The sequence below is a fragment of the Elephas maximus genome, chromosome 11 (assembly GCF_024166365.1).
Source record: "Elephas maximus indicus isolate mEleMax1 chromosome 11, mEleMax1 primary haplotype, whole genome shotgun sequence".
Lineage (NCBI taxonomy): Eukaryota > Metazoa > Chordata > Mammalia > Proboscidea > Elephantidae > Elephas > Elephas maximus.
The window spans coordinates 91,413,246-91,434,674 of NC_064829.1; the positions used below are offsets into that span (position 1 = coordinate 91,413,246).

A 21,429-nucleotide genomic window follows, 5' to 3' on the forward strand; every position below is an offset into this window, starting at 1 on the left:
TAAGCCCCGCCCCCGCTACGGGCCACGCCCACTCCACAGCTTATTACAAGCCCGCCCACTGCCTCAAAGCCCATCCTCCTCACCCCTACCCTCCTAAATTCCTCTTTTTTCCCCTAAGAACCAAGCCCCTCCCCTCTAGAACTCCATTTTGTCTCCTAAGCCCCGCCCCAGTCCCGCCTGTTTTTCTTAAGTCCCGCCCCTCAACGTTTCTTATGAGGACCACACCCCGTGTTTAAGCCCCACCCCGTCCACCCTATGGCATTTAAGCTCCACCCCCTCACACCTTTTGTACCAAAGTTCGGCCTCACTCTGCTAATAAAAAAAAAAAAATTTTTTTTTTTAAGGCATTCCCATAAATCAGTGCTTGTCAGAGTATGGTTAGGGGACCAGCAGCATCAGTAGCAGCGTCCCCTGGGAACTTGTTTGAAATACAAATTCATGGGGCTTTTCCCAAGACCTACTGAATCAGAAACCCTGGGAGAATGTCTAGTGATGTGTTTTCAAATCTTTCCGATGATTCTGGCACACACCAAAGTTTCAGAAGCACTGCTTTATCACACTTTACAGTGTAAGCCCTGCCCCTCGCATATATACTAGAAGCTTCACTCCTAACTCACCTCACCCCAAGCAGCCAAACCCCGTTCTATCAGCCCCTCCCCCTCTCTCAAGGACTTCCCTTAGAGAACTCAGACCTCCTTCTCTCTCCGTACCCTGAATAAGTCATGCCAGTCCTGGGACGCCCCTCCTAACAGTTAAGTCCCACCTCTCCTAAAATCTGCTCTCAACCAGGGCTTCAAATTGGTTGGTTCTGGCTTGAACCCCTGTTGAAATTTTGCATTTGCACCACAGATATACTGAATCAGAATCTCATTTTAACAAAATCCCAGGTGATTCTTACATATAAGAAACTTTGAGAACCACTGCTGTACTAGTGGTTCTCCCACGGAGTGGCTGATGGGTTTGAATTGAGGACCTTTTGGTTAGCAGCTGAGTGCTTACCCATTGCACCACTTGGGCTTCTTAGTCCTTAATCACCCCCATTATTTCCCCTCCACCCTGAAACTCCCTAAAACCCCACCCTAGTTCTCATCGCCTTCTTCCAAGCCCCACCCATAGCTCTCACCTTCCTGTCCAATAAGCCTAGCTCCTCAGTCTCAGCCCTGCCTCCTGCTTCCTTAGCCCCACCCTTTCTCCAAGCCACACCTTTCTCTCTGTAAACCCTGTGAAAGTTGTCTATCCCGTCATAACCCTCCACTCAGCTTCTCCTTCCCCAAACAGTGGGTCCCTAGGACTAGGAGATTGGGGCCAAGCGGCAGCTGCAGAATTTCCCGGGCTCTGGCTGGAGTGGGAGAACCAAAGGCTCAATGTTTTACTTAGAATGCATATTTACTGGGAGAGCTTTGGAGTCTCTTTGACGCTGCATTAATGAGGCTCTTGACTTGGTTCTCACAGACTCCACACACTTGCAGCCGCATCTGGGTGGAGTCCACGTGGAGGGATCTTTGAAGGAAGAAGGGAGGGTCAGTCGCACCATCACTGAGCACACACAGGAAGCCAGCAGGCAGAAATTTATTTTGGAGGCCCCTGCCTTCAGAGGCCCATCAGTCTGGGGGAGCGTGGCAAAAGGCAGCAGGAACCAGAAGTGTAAGTCCCCACCCTCCCACAACAGGAAGATCACCAGAAATGAAGGAGTCCCGGCCCCCTTGCCCAGGCCCAGCACCAGCTCTAAACTTGGCCTGGGGAGGGGTGGCCAGGGCTGTGGGTCAGGCTGTCTCTTTCTCCTCCGGCCCCTCTTCAATCGTCCCCACCATGGCCGGGATGGTCTCACTGTCCCACGGCAGGTCAGGCCCGGGGTCCGGGGGACACAGGGGTTCCCCCAGGGCATCGGGGTGCTTGCGCTTGGCATGGCGCCGCAACGTGTTGGCCTCGGTGAAGCGTAACCGACAGATGGGGCACTGATAGGGGCGCTCCCCAGAGTGGACGCGGTGGTGGTGGGCCAGCTCGCCCGCCTCGCGGAAGCGGCGAGGGCAGAGCGGGCAGCGAAAAGGCCGAAGGCCCGCATGAATGTTGCAGTGCCTTCTCAGGTGGCTGGACCGCTTGAAGGTCTTGCCGCAATCCTTGCACTCGTGCGGCTTCAGCTCTGAGTGGGAGATGCTGTGGCGTTCCAGGTCAGAGAGGTAGGAAAAGGCCCGCAGGCAGACTGGGCAGAAGTGAGGGGCCTTCTTGGAGCTGGCGCCCTCAGGCCTAACCACTGCCGACCCTTCAGACACTGTGTAGGGCACACCCTGGTCATCGATCAGCAGGAGGTCGTTGCCCCCACTACTGCCCACCGGGGATGACACCCCCTGGGGCGGCAGGGGTTCCTGCCCTGACTTGGAGGGACGGCCCCGCTTTCGAGGGAGGGAAGCCTTGAGCTTTGGCTTCGAGGAGGCGGCCCCCCCCGGACGGCGGCCTCGGCGGCCCCCAGGAACAGAAGAAGGTAAGGCCAGAGGTTTCTCTTCCTCCTCAGGCAAAGGCGAAGGCAACGGGTCTGGGCTGGGGGTGTCCATTGAGCAGTGAGGGGCTTGGGTCTGGGCACTGGAGCCGGGCTAGGAGGAGAAAGGGGGCATTGTCAGTGCAGAAGGGGTCTGGGGCACCCCAGGTGTGCCCCAACACCTTGCCCATTTTCTATCCAAGTCTCTTGAGTTAGGAACGGCTGCCATTTCACCTGTATGCATAAATCTAGCCGTGGTGTGGGTAAAATAGCCAAATAATTGTGTACCAGTTTAAACAGCTCCCTAGTGCTTCCCTTTGATCTAGAAGTTCAGGATCAGCTTGGGTTGAACAAAAAAAATCTACAAGAGAGAACACAGAGTTTAATGAGGGTGCAGATCAGTAATGGGCGCCTAAAAACGAACAGTCCATCAAACCTCAGAGCCATAGAGGCTTCAGAAATGTTCTTGTCCCCCTTCCTGATGGCAGAAGTGGGGAAGGGTTCAAGATTGAAAGAAGATGGGGACTCACCCAAGTGATGCTTGACGCTGACTCCTCAATGACGAAATATATTTGAGTGTTTAAGAGTTTGGGCTCTAGAGTCAGACATCTTGAATTCAAATCCTGAGCCTGTCACTATCTCCGTGGTCTTGGGCTAGCTGATGACTTTTCTCTGCCTCAGTTAAGCCTTCAGCAGAATGGGTCTAATCATTCTACCTACTCACACAAGACATGATATGAGGAGCTGTTGTTGTTCGATGCTGCTGAGTCAACATTCGATTCATACTGACAACCTGTGACAAAGAATTGCCCCATAGAATTTTCTAGGCTGTAATCTTTATTGACTATGCAAAGGCATTCGACTGTGTGGATCATAAGAAACTATGGATAACACTGCGAAGAATGGGAATTCCAGAACACTTAATTGTGCTCATGAGGAACCTTTACATGGATCAAGAGGCAGTTGTTCGGACAGAACAAGGGGATACTGATTGGTTTAAAGTCAGGAAAGGTGTGCGTCAGGGTTGTAATTCTTTCACCATACCTATTTAATCTGTATGCTGAACAAATAATACGAGAAGCTGGACTATATGAAGAAGAACGGGGCATCAGGATTGGAGGAAGACTCATTAACAACTTGCATTACGCAGATGACACAACCTTGTTTGCTGAAAGTGAAGAGGACTTGAAGCACTTACTAATGAAGATCAAAGACCACAGCCTTCAGTATGGATTACACCTCAACGTAAAGAAAACAAAAATCCTCACAACGGGACCAATGAGCAACATCATGATAAATGGAGAAAAGATTGAAGTTGTCAAGGATTTCATTTTACTTGGATCCACAATCAACAGCCATGGAAGCAGCAGTCAAGAAATCAAAAGACGCATTGCATCGGGCAAATCTGCTGCAAAGGACCTCTTCAAAGTGTTGAAGAGCAAAGATGTCACCCTGAAGACTAAGGTGTGCCTGACCCAAGCCATGGTATTTTCAATCATATCATATGCAGGTGAAAGTTGGCCAATGAATAAGGAAGACTGAAGAAGAGTTGACGCCTTTGAATTGTGGTGTTCGTGAAGAATGTTGAATATACCATGGACCGCCAAAAGAACAAATAAATCTGTCTTGGAAGACGTGTGGCCAGAATGCTCCTTAGAGGCGAGGATGGCGAAACTGCGTCTTACGTACTTTGGACATGTTGTCAGGAGGGATGAGTCCCTGGAGAAGGACATGATGCTTGGCAGAGTACAGGGTCAGCGGAAAAGAGGAAGACCCTCAACGAGGTGGAGTGACACAGTGGGTGCAACAATGAGCTCAAGCACAACGATTCTAAGGATGGCTCAGGACCGGGCAGTGTTTCATTCTGTTGTACATAGGGTCGCTATGAGTTGGAACCGACTTGACGGCACCTAACAACAACAACAATCTTTATGGGAGGAGCCCTGGTGGTGCAGTAGTTAAGTACTTGGCTGACACAGGAGAAAGATGTGGCAGTTCTACTCTGTCTGATAGGGTTGATATAAGTTAGAATCAACTTCATGTCAAGGGGTAACTTTAAAGAAGCAGATCACCAGGTTTTTCTCCCATGAAAGGGCTAGGTGGGTTCCAACAGCCAACCTTTCGGTTAGCCACTGTGCCTCTCTAACCATTCCACCACCAGGGATCTGTGACATGAGAATACACTTAAAGTGGGCAGTACACAAGCATTATTTAGGAGACTTTACCCCTTGCTACCATCACCATGGAAACTGTGGTGGCGTGGTGGTTAAGTACTACATTTGCTAACCAAGAGATTGGCAGTTCGAATCCGCCAGGCACTCCTTGGAAACTCTATGGATCAGTTTTACTCTGTCCTATAGGATTGCTATGAGTCGGAATCGACTCGATGGCAGTGGGTTGGGTGGGACCGTCACCATGAGTAGCTAAGCCTCTCACTAATCCTCTGAAAAAGGGCACATCACCCCCATTTTGCAATGGGGAAACTGAGGCATGTGAAAGCCAGGGCAGTTGTCCAAGTTCTCTTCACCAGTAACTGGCAGGGCCAAGACTCGAGCCTGATCTTGCTGACTCCAATGTCCCAGGGAGTGAAAAGAAACGGGCCCAAGGAGACAAGAGGACCGACTCCCTCGGTCCCAGATGTGAATCTGGCTCAGCAGGTCACTAATTGCTTCTCTGAGCCAAAGTGTCCTATTCTGTAAAATGGGTGTATTTGGCAGGGTAGTTGAGAGAAGCAAATGAAATACGGGGCATATGTGCCTGGCACCTAGCAAGTGCTCAATATACCACCACCACCACCACCATCATTATCACGGGAACATACTTATTCCCATGACCCACTCAGAGCCTGGGTCGATGAGTGTGCATAAAAAAGCGGTGGGTAGATGGGGCTGGGTTTAAAGTAAAATATAATTGGGAGCATGGGATTGAAAAAAAAAGAACAGGTGCAGTAAGGAGGAGGGTCTTGCAGGTGCCACCTACACCCCCCCCCCTTAAACATAAACTGAGATCCAGCGAGAAGCAGCCACTTTTCCATGATGACCTGGTTAGCTCCAGTGGGTGGCTGGACTAGAACCCAGATGTCTGGAAGGGGGGTAGTAGGAACGGCTCCCTCGACTCCCCCACGACCCCTCCACCCCCGCCCAGGAGCGCTCCCGTTGGCCCCCAGCGGTGAGGCGCGCGCGTGGGGCGGGCCCTGCGAGGACGGCGGCCAATGAGCTGCGCCCGAACCGCGGACGAAGAAGGTGCCGGGGAGGGGGTCTGCGCGCGCGCGCCGGGCCCTGCTTGCGGGGCGCGAGGTCGGCGTGCGCGCGCGCGCCTGGGCGAGCGCCGGGCAATGAACAGGTGTGGGGGCGCGCGAGGAGCGCGCGGCCCCGGGCCGCCCCTCCCTCCCCTCCGCATTCCCAGCCCGAGACCCCCGCCTCTCGGGTACCTCATTTGCATGTCGCCTGGGCTCGCGTGTGAGCGCGCGCGCTGGAGCGCGCGCGGAGGGGGACAGGGCCGGAGCGAGGGAAGGGGCGGGGGGGAGGGGGGTCCTGCCCCTCGGTGGCGGCGGCGCGCGGGAGCCAGCCCCGCCCCTCGGAGCGGACAACTGTTGGCCCCTCCCTCCCCTACCCGGTCGGATCTGCGCGCCCGCGGGGAACAAAGGGGACTCGCCGAGGCAGCCAGGTCCTAAGGCCCGGTCACGTCCGTAGGGGCACACTGCGCCTGCGCATCAGTTTCAGTCCTTTGGCCGAAATGGAACGGAGACGTTTCAAGCCCCTCCCTTGTTTCACTCGTGTTTTCGGTTGGGGATATAACCGCACTGCCATCACGACCACAACCCCTACCACACAGAAATGTCTTTCCTCCCACAAAGCACCCAGTGGGGGTGACCCAATCAAAAACAGACACAAAATGTATGAAAAACGCGGAAAATGGCTGCCGACTGCCCGTAGTTAACATGGTGCCTGTTAAGCTTCAAAGTCCATCCAAGACTAAGCGAACAAGATGGAGCCTGGTTTTTCCTCCTTTCTGTAAATCGCAGTTGGCGGTCTTCGATGTCTCCCTTCTCGTGCTTCAACTCTACAGCCTACCTTGGAAAGGTCCGAAGGTGGGACAAGAAACTCATACCTACTCCCATTTACGTTGGCACCTGTTAGCGTTGCCACAGAGGGAAAAAAGGCCGTGTGCCAGGCCCGTTGCCCTTAGTCGGTATGGCGGCTGGTGTTCCTCCCCTTTCCCTTCTGCCCTCACTCAAGATGGCGCCAATCAGGCTTCGCTAACTTTCTCCAGGGCAAGAAACGGGAAGGAAAAGAGGGAGAAGGGCGGGAGTGGGGAAGCGGGAGCCAAGAGGGCGGGAAGAAGGGGCAGTAAGGAGGGGCCGAGGCGGAAGTCGAGAGGCCCCCCGGGTGGAAGTGACGCTACCCCGCTGCCCAAAATGTCGGCGCCCAGAGGGAGGTGTAAGTAATATAAGAGGAAAGCCGACCAACTTCCCCGGCCTCCCGGGGCCGCTCCAGGTCTCCATAACCCCCCCTCCCTATGAGTGAGGTGGACTCGCCTGACCCCGGATCCCGCCTGCCCTTCCTCCGCCTCGTCCGCCCGAGGCCCGCACGTTTTAGGGACAGGGGGAGGGGCACAAAAGGCCAGTTCTTGGGGCTTGGGGCCTGGAGCGGTCTTGGGCGCTGGAGAGCAGCACCGTAGGCTGCAGGGTGTGGAAGAAGGCGGGGCTTAAGTGGAGGATAAGGAGGAGCCTGATGGGGGCGTGGCTTATAGTGAAAATGGGAGGGACTTGGTGGAGGGAACTGGGCTGTGGGTAAGATATGGGAGGAGCTTAGGCAAAAGGGGTGGGTTTTATAAAGGGGCGTGACTTACAAAGAATGATGGGAGAGTCCTAGGTTGAAGGGTGGAAGAAGTCTCATTGAGGCTTAGTAGGGAAATGGGACTCGGGTTGGGTGGGAGGAACTTAGAGTAGAAGGGGTGAGGTTGTCTACAGGTGTAGGTTAGAGAAGGCAGGTGGACATGGTGAGGGAGCGGGGCTTAGATGTATAATTTAGAGGTTGTTAGAGAAGTAGTCCCCGAGTGACATAAATGGTTTCTGTTCACCTAACTGAAAGGTCGGTGGTGCTGGGGAGGAAAGGCCTGGCAAGATTACAGCAAGGAAGACCCTTTAGAGCAATTCTATTCTATAGCACATGGGGTTGTCATGAGTCAGAATTAATTTGCAGGCAAAGGGGTTTAGAGGAGAAAGGGAGGGACTTATTAGAGGGAAAGGGGTGAGAAAACTGCAAGTTGCTGAATGGAGGTTTGGGAAAGGGTGGGGCTTATTTGAGGGCGGAGTTTTGGAGGCAAGACTTAGTGGAGAAGAAAGGGGCTCCAAGAAGTCAGATAAACTTAACAAAATCATGGTGGGACTTACAGAACACTAGTAACCAAAGCAGCTTACTTATTGAGTCTTTATTATGCACTGAGCTAAGTAAGCACATTGCACTCACATTGCCACATTTTGCTTAATCCTCACAACCACTCTATAAGGTAGGTGCTACTATTATTCCCATTTTGTAGATTGAGAGAGTTTTTGTTGGTTACAGGACTGGTTCTGGTGGCCCTGGATGGGTGACACAAGTGTCCCTACCTTCAAACTTTTCTCCTCTCATTCACTTAGTTGTTGTTGTTCTTAGGGGCAATGGAGTCCGTTCCGACTCATAGCGACCCTATGTACAACAGAACGTAACACTGCCCAGTCCTGTGCCATCTTCACAAGGGTTGTGATGCTTGAGCTCTTTGTTGAAGCAATTGTATCACTTAGTAGTCAGCTTCAAAGAAGAGTGGGAGGGGCTTATTTGGAAGTAGGAAGATCTTACTGAGGAGCAGGTGGGGCTTGGTGGAGAGTGGGAGGAGCTCGGCCAGGAATGAAGGGCTTGGTAGGGAGTGGAGGGCTTGGCAAGGAGTGGGGGTGCTTAGTGAGGAGTGGTAGGCTTGGTAAGGAGTGGTGGTGTTGTTAGGTGCTGTTGAGTGGGTTCCAACTTATAGCGACCCTGTGTACAACAGAACAGACTGCTACCTAGTTCTGCACCATCCTCACATCCTTGAGCCCATTGTTGCAGCCACTGTGTCAATCCATCTCATAGAGAGTCTTTTTCTTTTGTGTTTACCCTTTATTTTACTAAGCATAATGTCCTTCTCCAGGGACTGGTCCCTCCTGATAACATGTCCAAAGTACATGAGACTAAGTCTTGCTTCTAAGAAGCATTCTGGCTGTACGTCTTCCAAGACAGATTTGTTCATTTATCTGGCAGTCCATGGTATATTTAATATTCTTCATGAACACCATAATTCAAAGTCATCAATTCTTCTTAGGTCTTCCTTATTCATTGTTCAGCTTTTGCATACATATAAGGTATTTGAAAATACCATGGCTTGGGTCAAGCACACTTTAGTCCTCAAAATGACATGTTTACCTTTGAACATTTTAAAGAGGTCTTTTGTGGCAGATTTGCCCATTGCCATATGTCGTTTGATTCCTTGACTGCTGCTCCCATGGGTGTTGATTGTGGATCCAAGTAAAATGAAATACTTTACAACATCAGTATTTTCTCCGTTTATCATGATATTGCTTATTGGTCCAGATGTGAGGATTTTTGTTTTCTTTATGTTGAGGTGTAATCCATACTGAAGGCTGGGTCTTTGATCTTCATCAGTAAGTGCTTCCATTCCTCTTTTAGCAAGCAAGGTTGTGTCATCTGCTTCTTACAGGTTGTTAATGAATCTTCCTCCAGTCCTGATGCCACATTCTTCTTCACATAGTCTAGCTTCTTGGATTATTTTCTCAGTATACAGATTAAATAAGTATGGTGAAAGGATACAACCCTGATGCACACCTTTCCTGATTTTAAACCATGCAGTATCCCCTTGTTCTGTTTGAACGACTGCCTCTTGGTCTAAGAACATGTTCCTCATGAGCACAATTAAGTGTTCTCGAATTCCCATTCTTCACAATGTTATCCATAGTTTGTTATGATCCACACAGCCAAATGCCTTTCTATAGTCAATAAAACACAGGTAAACATCTTTCTGATATTCTCTGCTTTCAGCCAAGATCTATTGGACATCAGCAATGATACCCCTCATTCCACATCCTCTTCTGAATCTGGCTTGAATTTCCGGAAGTTCCCTGTTGATGTACTGCTGCAACCATTTTTAAATTATCTTCAGCAAAAATTTGCTTGTGCATGATATTAATAATATTGTTTGATAATTTCTGTATTCTGTTGAATCACCTTTCTTTCGAATGGGCACAAATATAGATCTCTTCCTGTCAGTTGGGCAGGTAGCTATCTTCCAGATTTCTTGGCCTAGACAAGTGGGCGCTTCCAGTGTTGCATCTATTTGTTGAAACATCTCAATTGGTATTCCATCAATTTCTGGAGCTTGGTGTTTTGCCAATGCCTTCAGTGTATCATGGGCTTCTTCCTTCAATACCACTGGTTCTTGATCATATGCTACCTCCTGAAATGGTTGAACATCAACCAGTTCTTTTTGGTACAGTGACTCTGTGTATTCCTTCCATCTTCCCTTGATGCTTTCTGTGTCATTCAATATTTTACCCACAGAATCCTTCAGAGTTGCAACTCAAGGCTTGAATTTTTTTTTTCTTCAGTTCTTTCAACTTGAGAAATGCCAAACATATTCTTTCCTTTTGGTTTTCTAACTCCAGGTCTTTGCAGATTTCATTATAATACTTTGTCTTTTTGAGCCACCCTTTTAAATCTTCTGTTCAGCTCTTTGACTTCATCATTTCTTCCATTTGCTTTAGCTACTCTACATTCAAGAGCAAGTTTCAGAGCCGCTTCTGATATCCGTTTTGGTCTTTTCTTTCCTGTATTTTTGATGACCTCTTGCTTTCTTCATGTATGATGTCCTCGATGTCATCCCACAATTCATCTGGTCTTTGGTCATTTTTGTTGAGTGAGTCAAATCTATTCTTCAGATGGTCTCTAAATTCAGGTGGGATATACTCAAGGTTAGTACTTTGGCTCTCATGGACTTGTTTTAATTTTCTTCAGTGAGAATTAGGAGGGGCTTACTGAAGAGTAGAAGGGGCTTGGCAAGGAGAGAGGGGTTTATTGAGTGGGAGGGGCTTGATGAGGAGGTAGGCTTTGTGAGGAGTGGGAGGGGCTTATAGAGAAGAGGGGCTTGGTGTTGAGTGGGAGGGGCTTGGCGAGTGGGAGAGGCTTGGTGAACAGTGGTAGGGGCTTAGGGGATTAGTAGTAGGGTTGGCGAGGTGTGGGAGGGGGTTATAGAGCAGTGGGAGGGGCTTAGTGAAGGTAGGTTGGCATGGCCGGAAGTGGGAGTGATTTATTGAGAAGTGATAGGGGCCTAGTGGGGGTGGGAGAAGTTTAGTGGGGTGTGAGGGACTTCAGGAGGGTAAGGTGCTTGGCAAGGAACACAGATGCTTAGGGAACAGTTGGGGCATATGGGTGGAACCTAAGCAAGCGTGGGACAGGCTTACAAAGGAGTGGGGAGTCCGTTAGCAAGGAGTAGGAGGGGCTTAAAATCAGACTCTGGAGTAGAAGGGACGTGCCAGCAAACAGGAAGATTGGGAAATGAATGAGGAGTGAGAGAAGCCTTTATAAGAGAGTGGGAGGGGCTTAAAGGAGAGTGGGAGGGGCTTGGCATGGAGAGCAGTGGGACGGTCTCCCACAGGACAGGTGATGGGCCTGTGAGCCCAAAGAGCGCAGGAGGGGAGGACTGATGGGGAAGTGACCCCTCATCTGACCTGTGTCTCCTCCCTACTCCAGAGAGAGGCCCCACCCACCACCAACCTCCCATCACCATGGACGACACCTTGCTGCCAGCGCCCCCGACCCCCGCCCCAGCTCCCACACCAGCCCCAGCCACACCTGCGGCTGCCCCCCGGGTCCCGTTCCACTGCAGCGAGTGTGGCAAGAGCTTCCGCTACCGCTCAGACCTGCGGCGCCACTTTGCACGGCACACAGCGCTCAAACCCCATGCGTGTCCACGTTGTGGCAAAGGCTTCAAGCACAGCTTCAACCTGGCTAACCACCTGCGCTCCCATACTGGCGAGCGACCCTACCGTTGCTCCGCCTGCCCCAAGGGCTTCCGAGACTCCACAGGCCTCCTGCACCACCAGGTGAGTCTTCCAGATCCCCCAGGCCACCCCACTTTCATCTGGGAAAAAAGCAGATGGCCACAGGCCGACTCACCCCTCCTCTTTCCCTTGGAAAGTCCTTTCTTCCCCAGCAAAGCACCCTTAAGTCAAAGCTTAAGGTATTTCCCTTTCTGCCACCACCTAACACAAAAGCTGGAACATTCTTAGTAAATCGTTGTTAGTGGCCAACAAGTCAGTTCTGACTCATGGCCACCCCGTGTGCACAGAGTAGAACTGTGCTCCACAGGGTTTTCAAGGTTGTGATCTTTTAGAAGCAGATTGCCAGGCCTTTCTTCCAAGGGTGCCTCTAGGTGGATTTGAACCACCAACCTTTTGGTTAGTTATCCAGCGATTAACTGTTTGCACCTCCCAGGGACTCTACCATAGTAAATTAGCTCCAGTTATATGTTCCTCCCCTCTCCCACCACCCTTGCCAGTACCCCCCAGGAACCCCAGTAGCTGCAATTTTATCATTTCCTTACTGTTTTCTAAGTAGATTTATCACATATTCTCACAGTCCATTCCTTTACTCAACACTTATTTATTGAATGCCAGCCCTGTGCTCTAAGGAGCCCTGGTGGCACAACGGTTAAGTGCCTGGCAGCTAACCGAAAGGTTGGCAGGTTGAACCCACCCAGCAGCTCTGTGGAAGAAAGAATTGCCAATCTGTTTCTGTAAAGATTACAGCCAAGAAAGCCCTATGGGGTAGTTCTATTCTGTCGTATGTGGTCTCTAAAGATGAGAATCGACTAGACAGCACTCAACAAAACCAACACCCTGTGTCCAGGAGTCCCTGGGTGGCAGAAACGGTTAAGTGCTGGGCTACTAAAGGAAAGGTAGGTGGTTCAAATACACCCAGAGGCACCTTGGAAAAAGGCCTGGCAATCTACTTCCAAAAGGTCACAGCCTTGAAAACCCTATGGAGCGCAGTTCTACTCTGCACATGTGGGGTTGCCATGTGTTGGAATCGACTCAATGGCAACTGATAACCCTGTGTCTAGTTGGGTTGTCAGTGTAAAAATAATAAAGTCCACGCCTTCATAGAGCTTACACTCCAGTGAAGGAGGTCCGTAGACGTGTAGGTGATGAAGGAGAATGCAAATACATAGGGGATAATGTTCTAGAAAGAGAGAAGAGCTGGGAGGGAAATAAAAAGACAGTTCCATATGTTGGAGTAAATTGTGGAGAGTTAAGGGCTACTTTGGTGCCCTAGGGGCATAGTGGTTAAGAGCTCAGCTGCTAACCAAAAGGTCAGCAGTTCGAATCCACCAACCACTCCTTGGAAACCCTATAGGGCAGTTCTACTCAGTCCTGTAGGATTGCTATGAGTCACAATTGACTCAACGGCAGTGGGTTTAGTTTTTGGTATCCTGAGGAGCCGTGGTGGTGCAGTGGTTAAGGTAATCAACTGCTAACCAAAAGGTTGGCAGTTCAAAACCACCAGCAGAAGATACCTGGGAAGAGAGGCCTGGTGATCTGTCTCTGCAAGGTCACAGCCTTGAAAACCCAATGGAGCAGTTCTACCCTGCACACGTGGGGTTGCCTTGAGTCAGAGTTGACTCGATGGCAACTAACAACAACAAAAACAGACCTAGTCCACCTATGTCATAGCCTCCTAGAGCCACCAGTCTAGTGGGGGAGACAGTCACTGGACAGTCAGGTTAATAAATGTTAAATTGTAACAGATACATGTGAGAACAGAGGGTAACAGTACTCTGAGGTCAATACAAGAGATAGCTGAAGTAATTTGGTTCGTGGATGGGGCCAGGGATGGTTTGCCAGAGAAAAAGGTGGTGATGAGCTGCCCCTGAAGAACAAAAAGCAGATAATCTGAGACACTGGACTATGTGAAGAACGGGGCATCAGGATTGGAGGAAGACTCATTAACAACCTGCGCTATGCAGATGACACGACCTTGCTTGCTGAAAGTGGAGAGGACTTGGAGCAGTTACTGACAAGATCAAGGACCACAGCCTTTGGTATGGATTACACCTCAATATAAAGAAAACAAAAGTCCTCACACCTGGACCAATAAGCCACATCATGGAGATGTGGCTCCACATAAATGGAGAAAAGACTAAAGTTGTCAAAGATTTCATTTTACTTGGATCCACAATCAACACCCAGGAAGCGGGGGTCAAGAAATCAAAAGACGCATTGCATTGGGCAAATAATCTGCTGTAAGGGACCTTTTTAAAGTGTTGAAGAGCAAAGATGTCACCTTGAAAACTAAGGTGTGCCGGACCCAAGCCATGGTATTTTCAATCACATCATATGCATGTGAAAGCTGGACAATGAATGAAAAGAACTGATGCCTTTGAATTGTGGTGTTGGTGAAGAATGTTGAATATACCATGGATTGCCAACAGAACGAACAAATCTGTCTTGGAAGAGGTACAACCAGAATGCTCCTTAGAAGCCAGAATGGCGAGACTGCATCTTACGTATTTTGGACATGTTATCAGGAGGGATCAGTCCCTGGAGAAGGACATCATGCTTGGCGGAGTAGAGTCAGTGGAAAAGAGGAAGACCCTCAACGAGGTGGATTGACACAGTGGCTGCAATAATGGGCTGAAGCATAACAATGCTTGTGGGGATGGCGCAGGACTGGGCAGTGTTTCATTCTGTGGTACATAGGGTCGGTATGAGTCGGAAGCAACTCGATGGCACCTAACAACAGCAACAACAACAAGGAAGAGAAATGATGGGGGTGGGAATGAGCTGTTCAGGGCCCGGGAATGGAACATGCACTTTCAAGAAGCGAGGCCGGCTTTTGAGGAACTGGAGGAGGACCGGAGCACAGAAAACAAGGGGCAGTGTGTCACGGGAGAAGGCTGGAGGGTACAGGGTTTTAGCCTATGTGCCAGGTACTGGAAATCTAGCAGTGAGGAAGACCAATATGATCCCTATTTGCCCAGTCCTTATCTGCTGGGGTAGTCCCTGTGTGGTGCAAATGGTTAGCAGCCAAGTGGCCGCTAACTGAAAGGCTGGCAGTTCAGATCCACCCAGAGGTGCCTTGGGAGAAAAGCCTGGTGATCTACTTGCAAAAAATCAGCCATTGAAAACCTTATGGAGCACAGTTCTACTCGGACACACGCAGGGTTGCCATGAGTTGGAATCAACCGGAGGGCAACTGATTTGGTTTTGGTTTTTATCTCGTGGGGAGACAGATAACACACAAGTTAGATATAGTTCCCCAGTTGCCACTGAGTCAACTCTGTTTTGAAATATAAGAGAGCACATATAAGAGAGCTCTATGGAGTTTTTGGGTTTTTTTTAAAATTATTTATCTTATTTTTGTTATTGAGAATATACACAGCTAAACATATACCAATTTGAGTTTCTACATGTACATTTCAGTGACATTGTTTACGTTCTTTGGGTTATGCAACCACTCTCACCCTCCTCCCCTGAGTTGTTCTTCCTCCATTAACGTAAACTCACTGCCCCCTAAAGCTCCTATATAAGAGTTGCTCTTGTGAATTTGATTCCATAAAGATAGATCTTAAAAGAGCATAATGCTCGCATAGATAGAGTTTTCAATGGCCAATTTTTAAGAAGTAGATCGCCATGTCTTTCTTCCAAGTTGCCTCTGGGTGGATTCAGACCTCCAACCTTTTCGTTTGCGGCTGAGCGCATTAACCGTTTACACCACTCAGGGACTTCCAGATGTAGTTACTAAGTGTGACATGAGCCCTAAGTACTGAGGGGAGAGGACAGGTGTGATGAAGTGTGGTGAGCTGGAGACCTAGATTCAGGGCAGGTTTTCTGAAGAGCTGGCAGATAAACTGGGGCTTAGAGAATAAAGGAAGAGCCTGCCATTGGAAAGAGCATTCCAGGCAGAGAGTACAGCAATAGCATGTACAAAGGCCCTGAGGTCAGCCCTGAAGTCAGATGAAGAAGAGAATAAATGATAGAGTTCACTGCTCTTGGGCTATACTACAGTCACTTAACTCTATCCAGAGCCAGGGTAAAATTGCTCCCCAGAAGTGAGGATGGTGAGACTTTGTCTCATGTACTTTGGATGTGTTATCAGGAGGGACCAGTCCCTGGAGAAAGACATCATGCTGGGTAAAATAGAGAGTCAGTGAAAAAGAGGAAGACCTTCAACAAGATGTATTGACACAGTGGCTACAATAATGGCCTAAACATAGCAATGATTGAGGTGATGGTGCAGGACCAGGCAGTGTTTTGTTCTATTGTGTGTAGGGCCTCTGAGCTGGAACGAACTCAACGGCTAGGATGGTGTTTTAGTCATCTAGTGCTGCTATAATAGAAAATACCACAAGGGAATGGCTTTAACAAAGAGAAGTTTATTCTCTCACAGTCCAGGAGGCTAGAAGTCCCAATTCAGGGTTCTGGCTCCAGGGGAAGGCTTTCTGTCTATGTCAGCTCTCAAGGAAGGTCCTTGTCATTAGTCTTCCCCTGGTCTGGGGGCATCTCAGCACAGGAACCTCAGGTCTAAAGGATGCACCCTGTTCCCGGCACTGCTTTCTTGGTAGTATGAGGTCCCCATGTCTCTCTGCTCACTTCTTTCTTATATTTCAAAAGAGATTAGTTTAAGACACTATCTAATCTTATAGATCTCATCACTATAACTGCCGCTAATCCATCTTATTACATCAAAGCGATAGGATTTACAACACATAGGGAAATCACCTTAGATGATAAAATGATAGCCGTACAATACTGGAAATCATGACCTAGCCAAGTTGATAGATATTTTGGGGGGACACAATTCAATCCATGACAGATGGCAAATGAATAGGACTTCCTGCTGCTTTTTCAGGTCCGTGCCCCTGGTAGACATTACCAGTCAATCACTGCACTCTTTCTCATTGAGCCTCACAGTCCTCCCAACAGCTCTCCAAGCAGCCATTACCAATTAATAGACAGGGCTCTACACTCAAATAAAATCTCATTCTACCATTTAAGGTGTCTTAAATAAACCACGAGGGGCACTGGTGTCACAACAGGTAAGTTCTCAGCTGCTTGCGTAAAGATTACAGTCAAGAAAACCCTATTGGGCAGTTCTGCTTGGTCACATGGGGTTGCTATGAGTCAGAGTCAACTAAACAGCACCCAACAACAACAAATAAACCACAAGGGCGAATACCAGTGGAAGCCTCTGGAAGACACAGGCCTGCCCTGCCAGCATTCCTGGCTGTGCCTCAGGAAAAAAATACAGATTCCTGGACTCCCACTCAGGAGATTCTGATTCCCTGTCAGTGGGGCCCAGGCATCAATATTTGTGCTTTGGTGCAGAACCCCTTCTCTTGCCCTGATACTCTTGAGGACTATGACCCCAGCCCCTCAGTAACTGGAGCTCATGCTAGAAGTGCTTGTGGGGCGGAAGATGCCCCCTCCCAGGGCTGTCTTCTCTGACCCTCTAGATGTGTGCTGTTTAATATGGGAGTCCTTAGGCACAGATGGCAATTTAATTAAATAAAATTTAAAACTCAGTTCCTCAATCGCAAGGAGCCCTGGAGGCACAGTTGATAAGCGTTCGGCTGCTGATCAAAAGGTTAGCCACTTCAAGGGAGAAAGATGTGGCAGTCTGCTTCTGTAAAGATTACGGCCTTGGAAACCCTGTGGGGCAGTTCTAATCCGTCTTATGGGGTCACTATGAGTCAGAATCTACCTGATAGCAGTGGGTTTTCTTGGGTTATGACCTGAGCAATTATTTTGTGATGATTTCAGCCTTTCACGACAACTCTGTGAGATGACCCATTTTATTGTACCCATTTTACAGAGGAGAAAAGCAAAGGCCCAGAGATGGGAACTTATTTACCCAAGGTTTCGTGGTGAGCAGAAGACAGCTGAAATTTGAACCCAAGTCTGTCAGTTCCCAGAGTCTAATTACTTAAAGCTCTCCTAGTGAGTCATAGTGAATTAAGACTTAGCCAGCAGGTGGAAATTTCTGGGTTTGAGGGAACAGCATGTGTAAAAGTTGTGAGGCTGGAAGAGACTCCTTTTTGAGAACTGAAAGAATGCCCGTGTGGCCCAAAGCAGAGAGCAGGAGTGAGAGAATTGGGCTGAAAAAATGTTGAACTGGCAAATGCTGGGATATATATATATATAAAACAAAGTCTAAAAAAGTAAAAAAGAACCAGATAGAATATGGTCTTGTAGACTGTGACAAGGAGTTGGTGCCCCATCCCTCGGGAGTCCAGACATCTGCCTTGTAGGCTGGGCCATTGCTCTGACAGAGCCCTTTTCCTCCCGCTTTCCTAGGTCGTCCACACTGGTGAGAAGCCCTACTGCTGCCTGGTCTGTGAGCTCCGCTTCTCGTCACGGTCCAGCCTGGGTCGTCATCTCAAGCGCCAGCACCGGGGAGTGCTCCCATCTCCTCTGCAGGCAGGCCCGGGCCTGCCTGGCCTGAGCGCGCCCTGCTCTGCCTGCTGCAACGTGGGGCCCTGCTCGGTGTGTGGGGGTGCGGGAGGGAGTGGTGGTGAGGGTCCGGAGGGCACAGGTGCAGGCCCGGTCAGCTGGGGGCTGGCTGAGGAGGCAGCGGCCGCGGCTGCGGCCTCACTGCCTCCTTTTGCTTGCGGGGCCTGTGCTCGGCGCTTCGACCATGGCCGCGAGCTGGCAGCACACTGGGCGGCACACACTGATGTGAAGCCCTTCAAGTGCCCTCGCTGCGAGCGTGACTTCAACGCGCCGGCGCTGCTTGAGCGGCACAAGCTGACGCACGACCTGCAGGGGTCCGGTGCACCCCCTTCGGCCCAGGCCTGGGGCGCGGGAGCTGTGGTGGAGCCTGAGGCTACCAGCGAGCAGGGTGCCCCAGAGGCGGGTGACGCGCCTCCAGCCTGGGACGACGGCCTGCCCCTGGGACCCGCGGGGGACGGCGTGCCTGAGCTGGGGGCGCTACTCCCCGAGAGTGGTGGTGAGGCCCCTGCGCCCCCGGCGGCCACCGAGCCTTCGGAAGACACCCTGTACCAGTGTGACTGCGGGACCTTCTTCGCGTCAGCTGGGGCCCTCGCTAGCCATCTGGAGGCGCACTCTGGTCCTGCCACCTACGGCTGCGGCCACTGTGGGGCGTTGTATGCGGCCCTGGCTGCCCTGGAGGAGCACAGGCGTGCCAGCCACGGCGAGGGCGATGGTGAGGAGGCTGTAGCGGCCGCGGCAATGGCCCCGGAGGGGGAGCAGGCGTCCGGGGAGCCTGCGTCGGGCTCGAGCCGGGGCAAGAAGATATTTGGGTGCTCTGAGTGCGAGAAGCTGTTCCGCTCGCCTCGCGACCTGGAGCGGCATGTGCTCGTGCACACGGGCGAGAAGCCGTTCCCGTGCCTCGAGTGCGGCAAGTTCTTCCGCCATGAGTGCTACCTCAAGCGCCATCGGCTGCTGCACGGCACCGAGCGGCCCTTCCCCTGCCACATCTGCGGCAAGGGCTTTATCACGCTCAGCAACCTCTCGCGCCACCTGAAGCTGCACCGGGGCATGGACTGAAACGGCTGCTTGGCCTCGACCTACCCATTCCGAGGCACCGCACTCAAGGCCCAGGCCAGAGGACCTCCCAAATCTAGACACAGGCCCTGAGCCGAGGGGACCCTTGCTGGAGAGATGGGGCCACCAACACCGATACAGGCCCCTGAGTTAGGGGGACCTGGACACACATGGGGACCGCAAATAAACCAAGAGACTCCTTAGCAAGGGAGTACTGGAATATAAGAGTTAGGGGCCCCCAAAACTATGGAGAGACTCCTGAGCTTGAGGCCCCTGGAATGTGGAGCAGGGCACCCCCAAATCAACAGGCCCCTAGGCTGGGGGAACTTAGGAACGAGAGCCGGGTCCCCCACAAGCACCCCCTCATCTTGAAGGCCCTACTAATAAAAGATGGCCGCGCCCAAGGGAAGACCACCCAACTCCCTGTGAGCCATCATTCCCAATGACCTTGGTCTGGAGAATGTGGAAGGGCCATATCCTGAAATTTCCCTGGTTTCCTCCCCTCCAAATGCTACCCACCAGAGTCCCTGCGGTAGTGATCCCAGAAAATGGATACCGCTGGAATCTGCTTTCTCCCATTTCATTCCCTATGCCTAAAGAGGACCAGGATAGATGCTCCCTGACACCTCTCCCTTCAGATTAGGTCTCCTTCTCCTACTGCAGAATGGGTCAGCCCTAAAGATCTTCCCCACCCCCGAACACTAAAATAGGCTGGCTCCAAGTCTCCCTGCCCAGTAGAATGACTGGTCTAGGTACACACACCCTTGTCCACTTGGAATGGACTGGTCCAGGTGGTGTCCAGCGCCCCACCCTCCTTAGACCGAATCAGGCAGACACTCCTCCCCTTCCTGTAGAGTGGACCGGTCCACGTGGCTACCCAACCTGTGAACTTGTCTGAGGGGGGAGGGTCTGGGCGTTGGTGCTGCCCTCCTGCTCTGCGGTAGCACCTGTCCGTCTTTCCATCTCTGTCGGTTTGTTTCTGTGTCCCTCCCAACCCCAAGGGGAAGGGGGGCTTGGTTACGGTTTCCGCCTCCCCTCCTCCGTGAGCCTCAACCTCACCCCACTCCCCAATGTCTCCAGAACCCCAATAAACCTCGTCCTGTCAACTGCTGGCTCATTTTCTGATCCTTGAGGGGGTGGGGAATACACCTCTCTGGCATAGGCCTGGCTCGCTAAATATAGACAGATCTTTACTCGCTGTCTAGAATTTTTGAGCCCTTACATCACCCATACAACCAGAGACGGTTTAAGTCCCATTTAAATGGAACCCTGCCCCTTAAACGCAAAATCCATCCAACAGATGGGATACACCCCCTAGGAATCAGGCATGCTCTGTAGAAACCAGGCTGCCCTCCCAACACCATCCAAGTCCCCTAGAAACTGGGTACACCCCCTAGGAGCCAGGCACGCCCTCTAGAAAACAAAATGCTCCCTTAGATACAAGCCCCTATTTTGGAAGAGGTCCCACACTTTAGCCTCTTTTTTTAAGCAACAAAAGGTGTACTTTAGATGCTTCATTCGCCCCCTTTAGTTAGGAACTGCCCACCAAAGAAAGGGTCGGCCTTATAGATTGTCTCCTTACACTTTAGGTTGTATTCATGTATTTATTCCATGCCAGCCACTATACCTCCCATGGGGATTCACTGCTGAGCAGATCATTCCGGCCCTCATGGAGTTTATATTCTAGCGTGTGAGGCTGGTGGTGGCGAAGATAGCGATTAAGAAACAAACAAACAAAAAAAAAATGAAGAAAGTAATTTCATAAGGTCAGGAGCCCTCTGTGAAGAGGACTTGAAGCACTTACTAATAAAGATCAAAGACCACAGCCTTCAGTATGGATTGCACCTCAACATAAAGAAAACAAAAATCCTCACAACTGGACCAATGAACAACATTATGATAAATGGAGAAAAGATTGAAGTTGTCAAGGATTTCATTTTACTTGGATCCACAATCAACAGCCATGGAAGCAGCAGTCAAGAAATCAGACGATGCATTGCATTGGGTAAATCTGCTGCAAAGGACCTCTTTAAAGTGTTGAAGAGCAAAGATGTCACCTTGAAGACTAAGGTGCGCCTGACCCAAGCCATGGTATTTTCAATCACATCGTATGCCTGTGAAACCTGGACAATGAATAAGGAAGACTGAAGAAGAACTGACACCTTTGAATTGTGGTGTTGGAGAAGAATGTTGAATATACCATGGACCGCCAAAAGAACGAATAAATCTGTCTCAGAAGAAGTACAACCAGAATGCTCCTTAGAAGCAAGAATGGTGAGACTGTGTCTTACATACTTTGGACATGTTGTCAGGAGAGATCAGTCCCTGGAGAAGGACATCATGCTTGACAGAGTACAGGGTCAGC

At 50.5% G+C, this 21,429-nt stretch overlaps 2 protein-coding genes across 5 annotated transcripts; one reads left to right on the forward strand and one right to left on the reverse strand.

Annotated features, from left to right (window-relative positions):
- Positions 1–1,526: 1,526 nt before the first annotated feature.
- Positions 1,527–6,365, reverse strand: ZNF524 (zinc finger protein 524). 4 transcript variants are annotated; one of them, XM_049901419.1, is made up of 3 exons: positions 5,904–6,365; positions 2,762–2,834; positions 1,527–2,588 (listed from the first exon to the last, which is right to left on the reverse strand). In XM_049901419.1, exon 3 carries the CDS (start codon positions 2,547–2,549, stop codon positions 1,764–1,766), a length of 786 nt encoding a protein of 261 aa, XP_049757376.1. In that variant the 5' UTR covers positions 2,550–2,588; positions 2,762–2,834; positions 5,904–6,365; the 3' UTR covers positions 1,527–1,763. The 4 variants fall into 4 exon arrangements, with proteins under 4 accessions (XP_049757376.1, XP_049757374.1, XP_049757375.1 ...); XM_049901417.1 differs by lacking the exon at positions 2,762–2,834; XM_049901418.1 differs by lacking the exon at positions 5,904–6,365 and having other exon boundaries at positions 2,762–3,774.
- A 476-nt stretch (positions 6,366–6,841) lies between these two features.
- Positions 6,842–20,227, forward strand: FIZ1 (FLT3 interacting zinc finger 1). Its single transcript, XM_049901416.1, has 3 exons — positions 6,842–6,912; positions 11,251–11,603; positions 17,856–20,227. The coding sequence occupies exons 2-3, from the start codon at positions 11,286–11,288 to the stop codon at positions 19,065–19,067; spliced, it is 1,530 nt and encodes a 509-aa protein (XP_049757373.1). The 5' UTR covers positions 6,842–6,912; positions 11,251–11,285; the 3' UTR covers positions 19,068–20,227.
- The last annotated feature ends 1,202 nt before the right edge of the window (positions 20,228–21,429 follow it).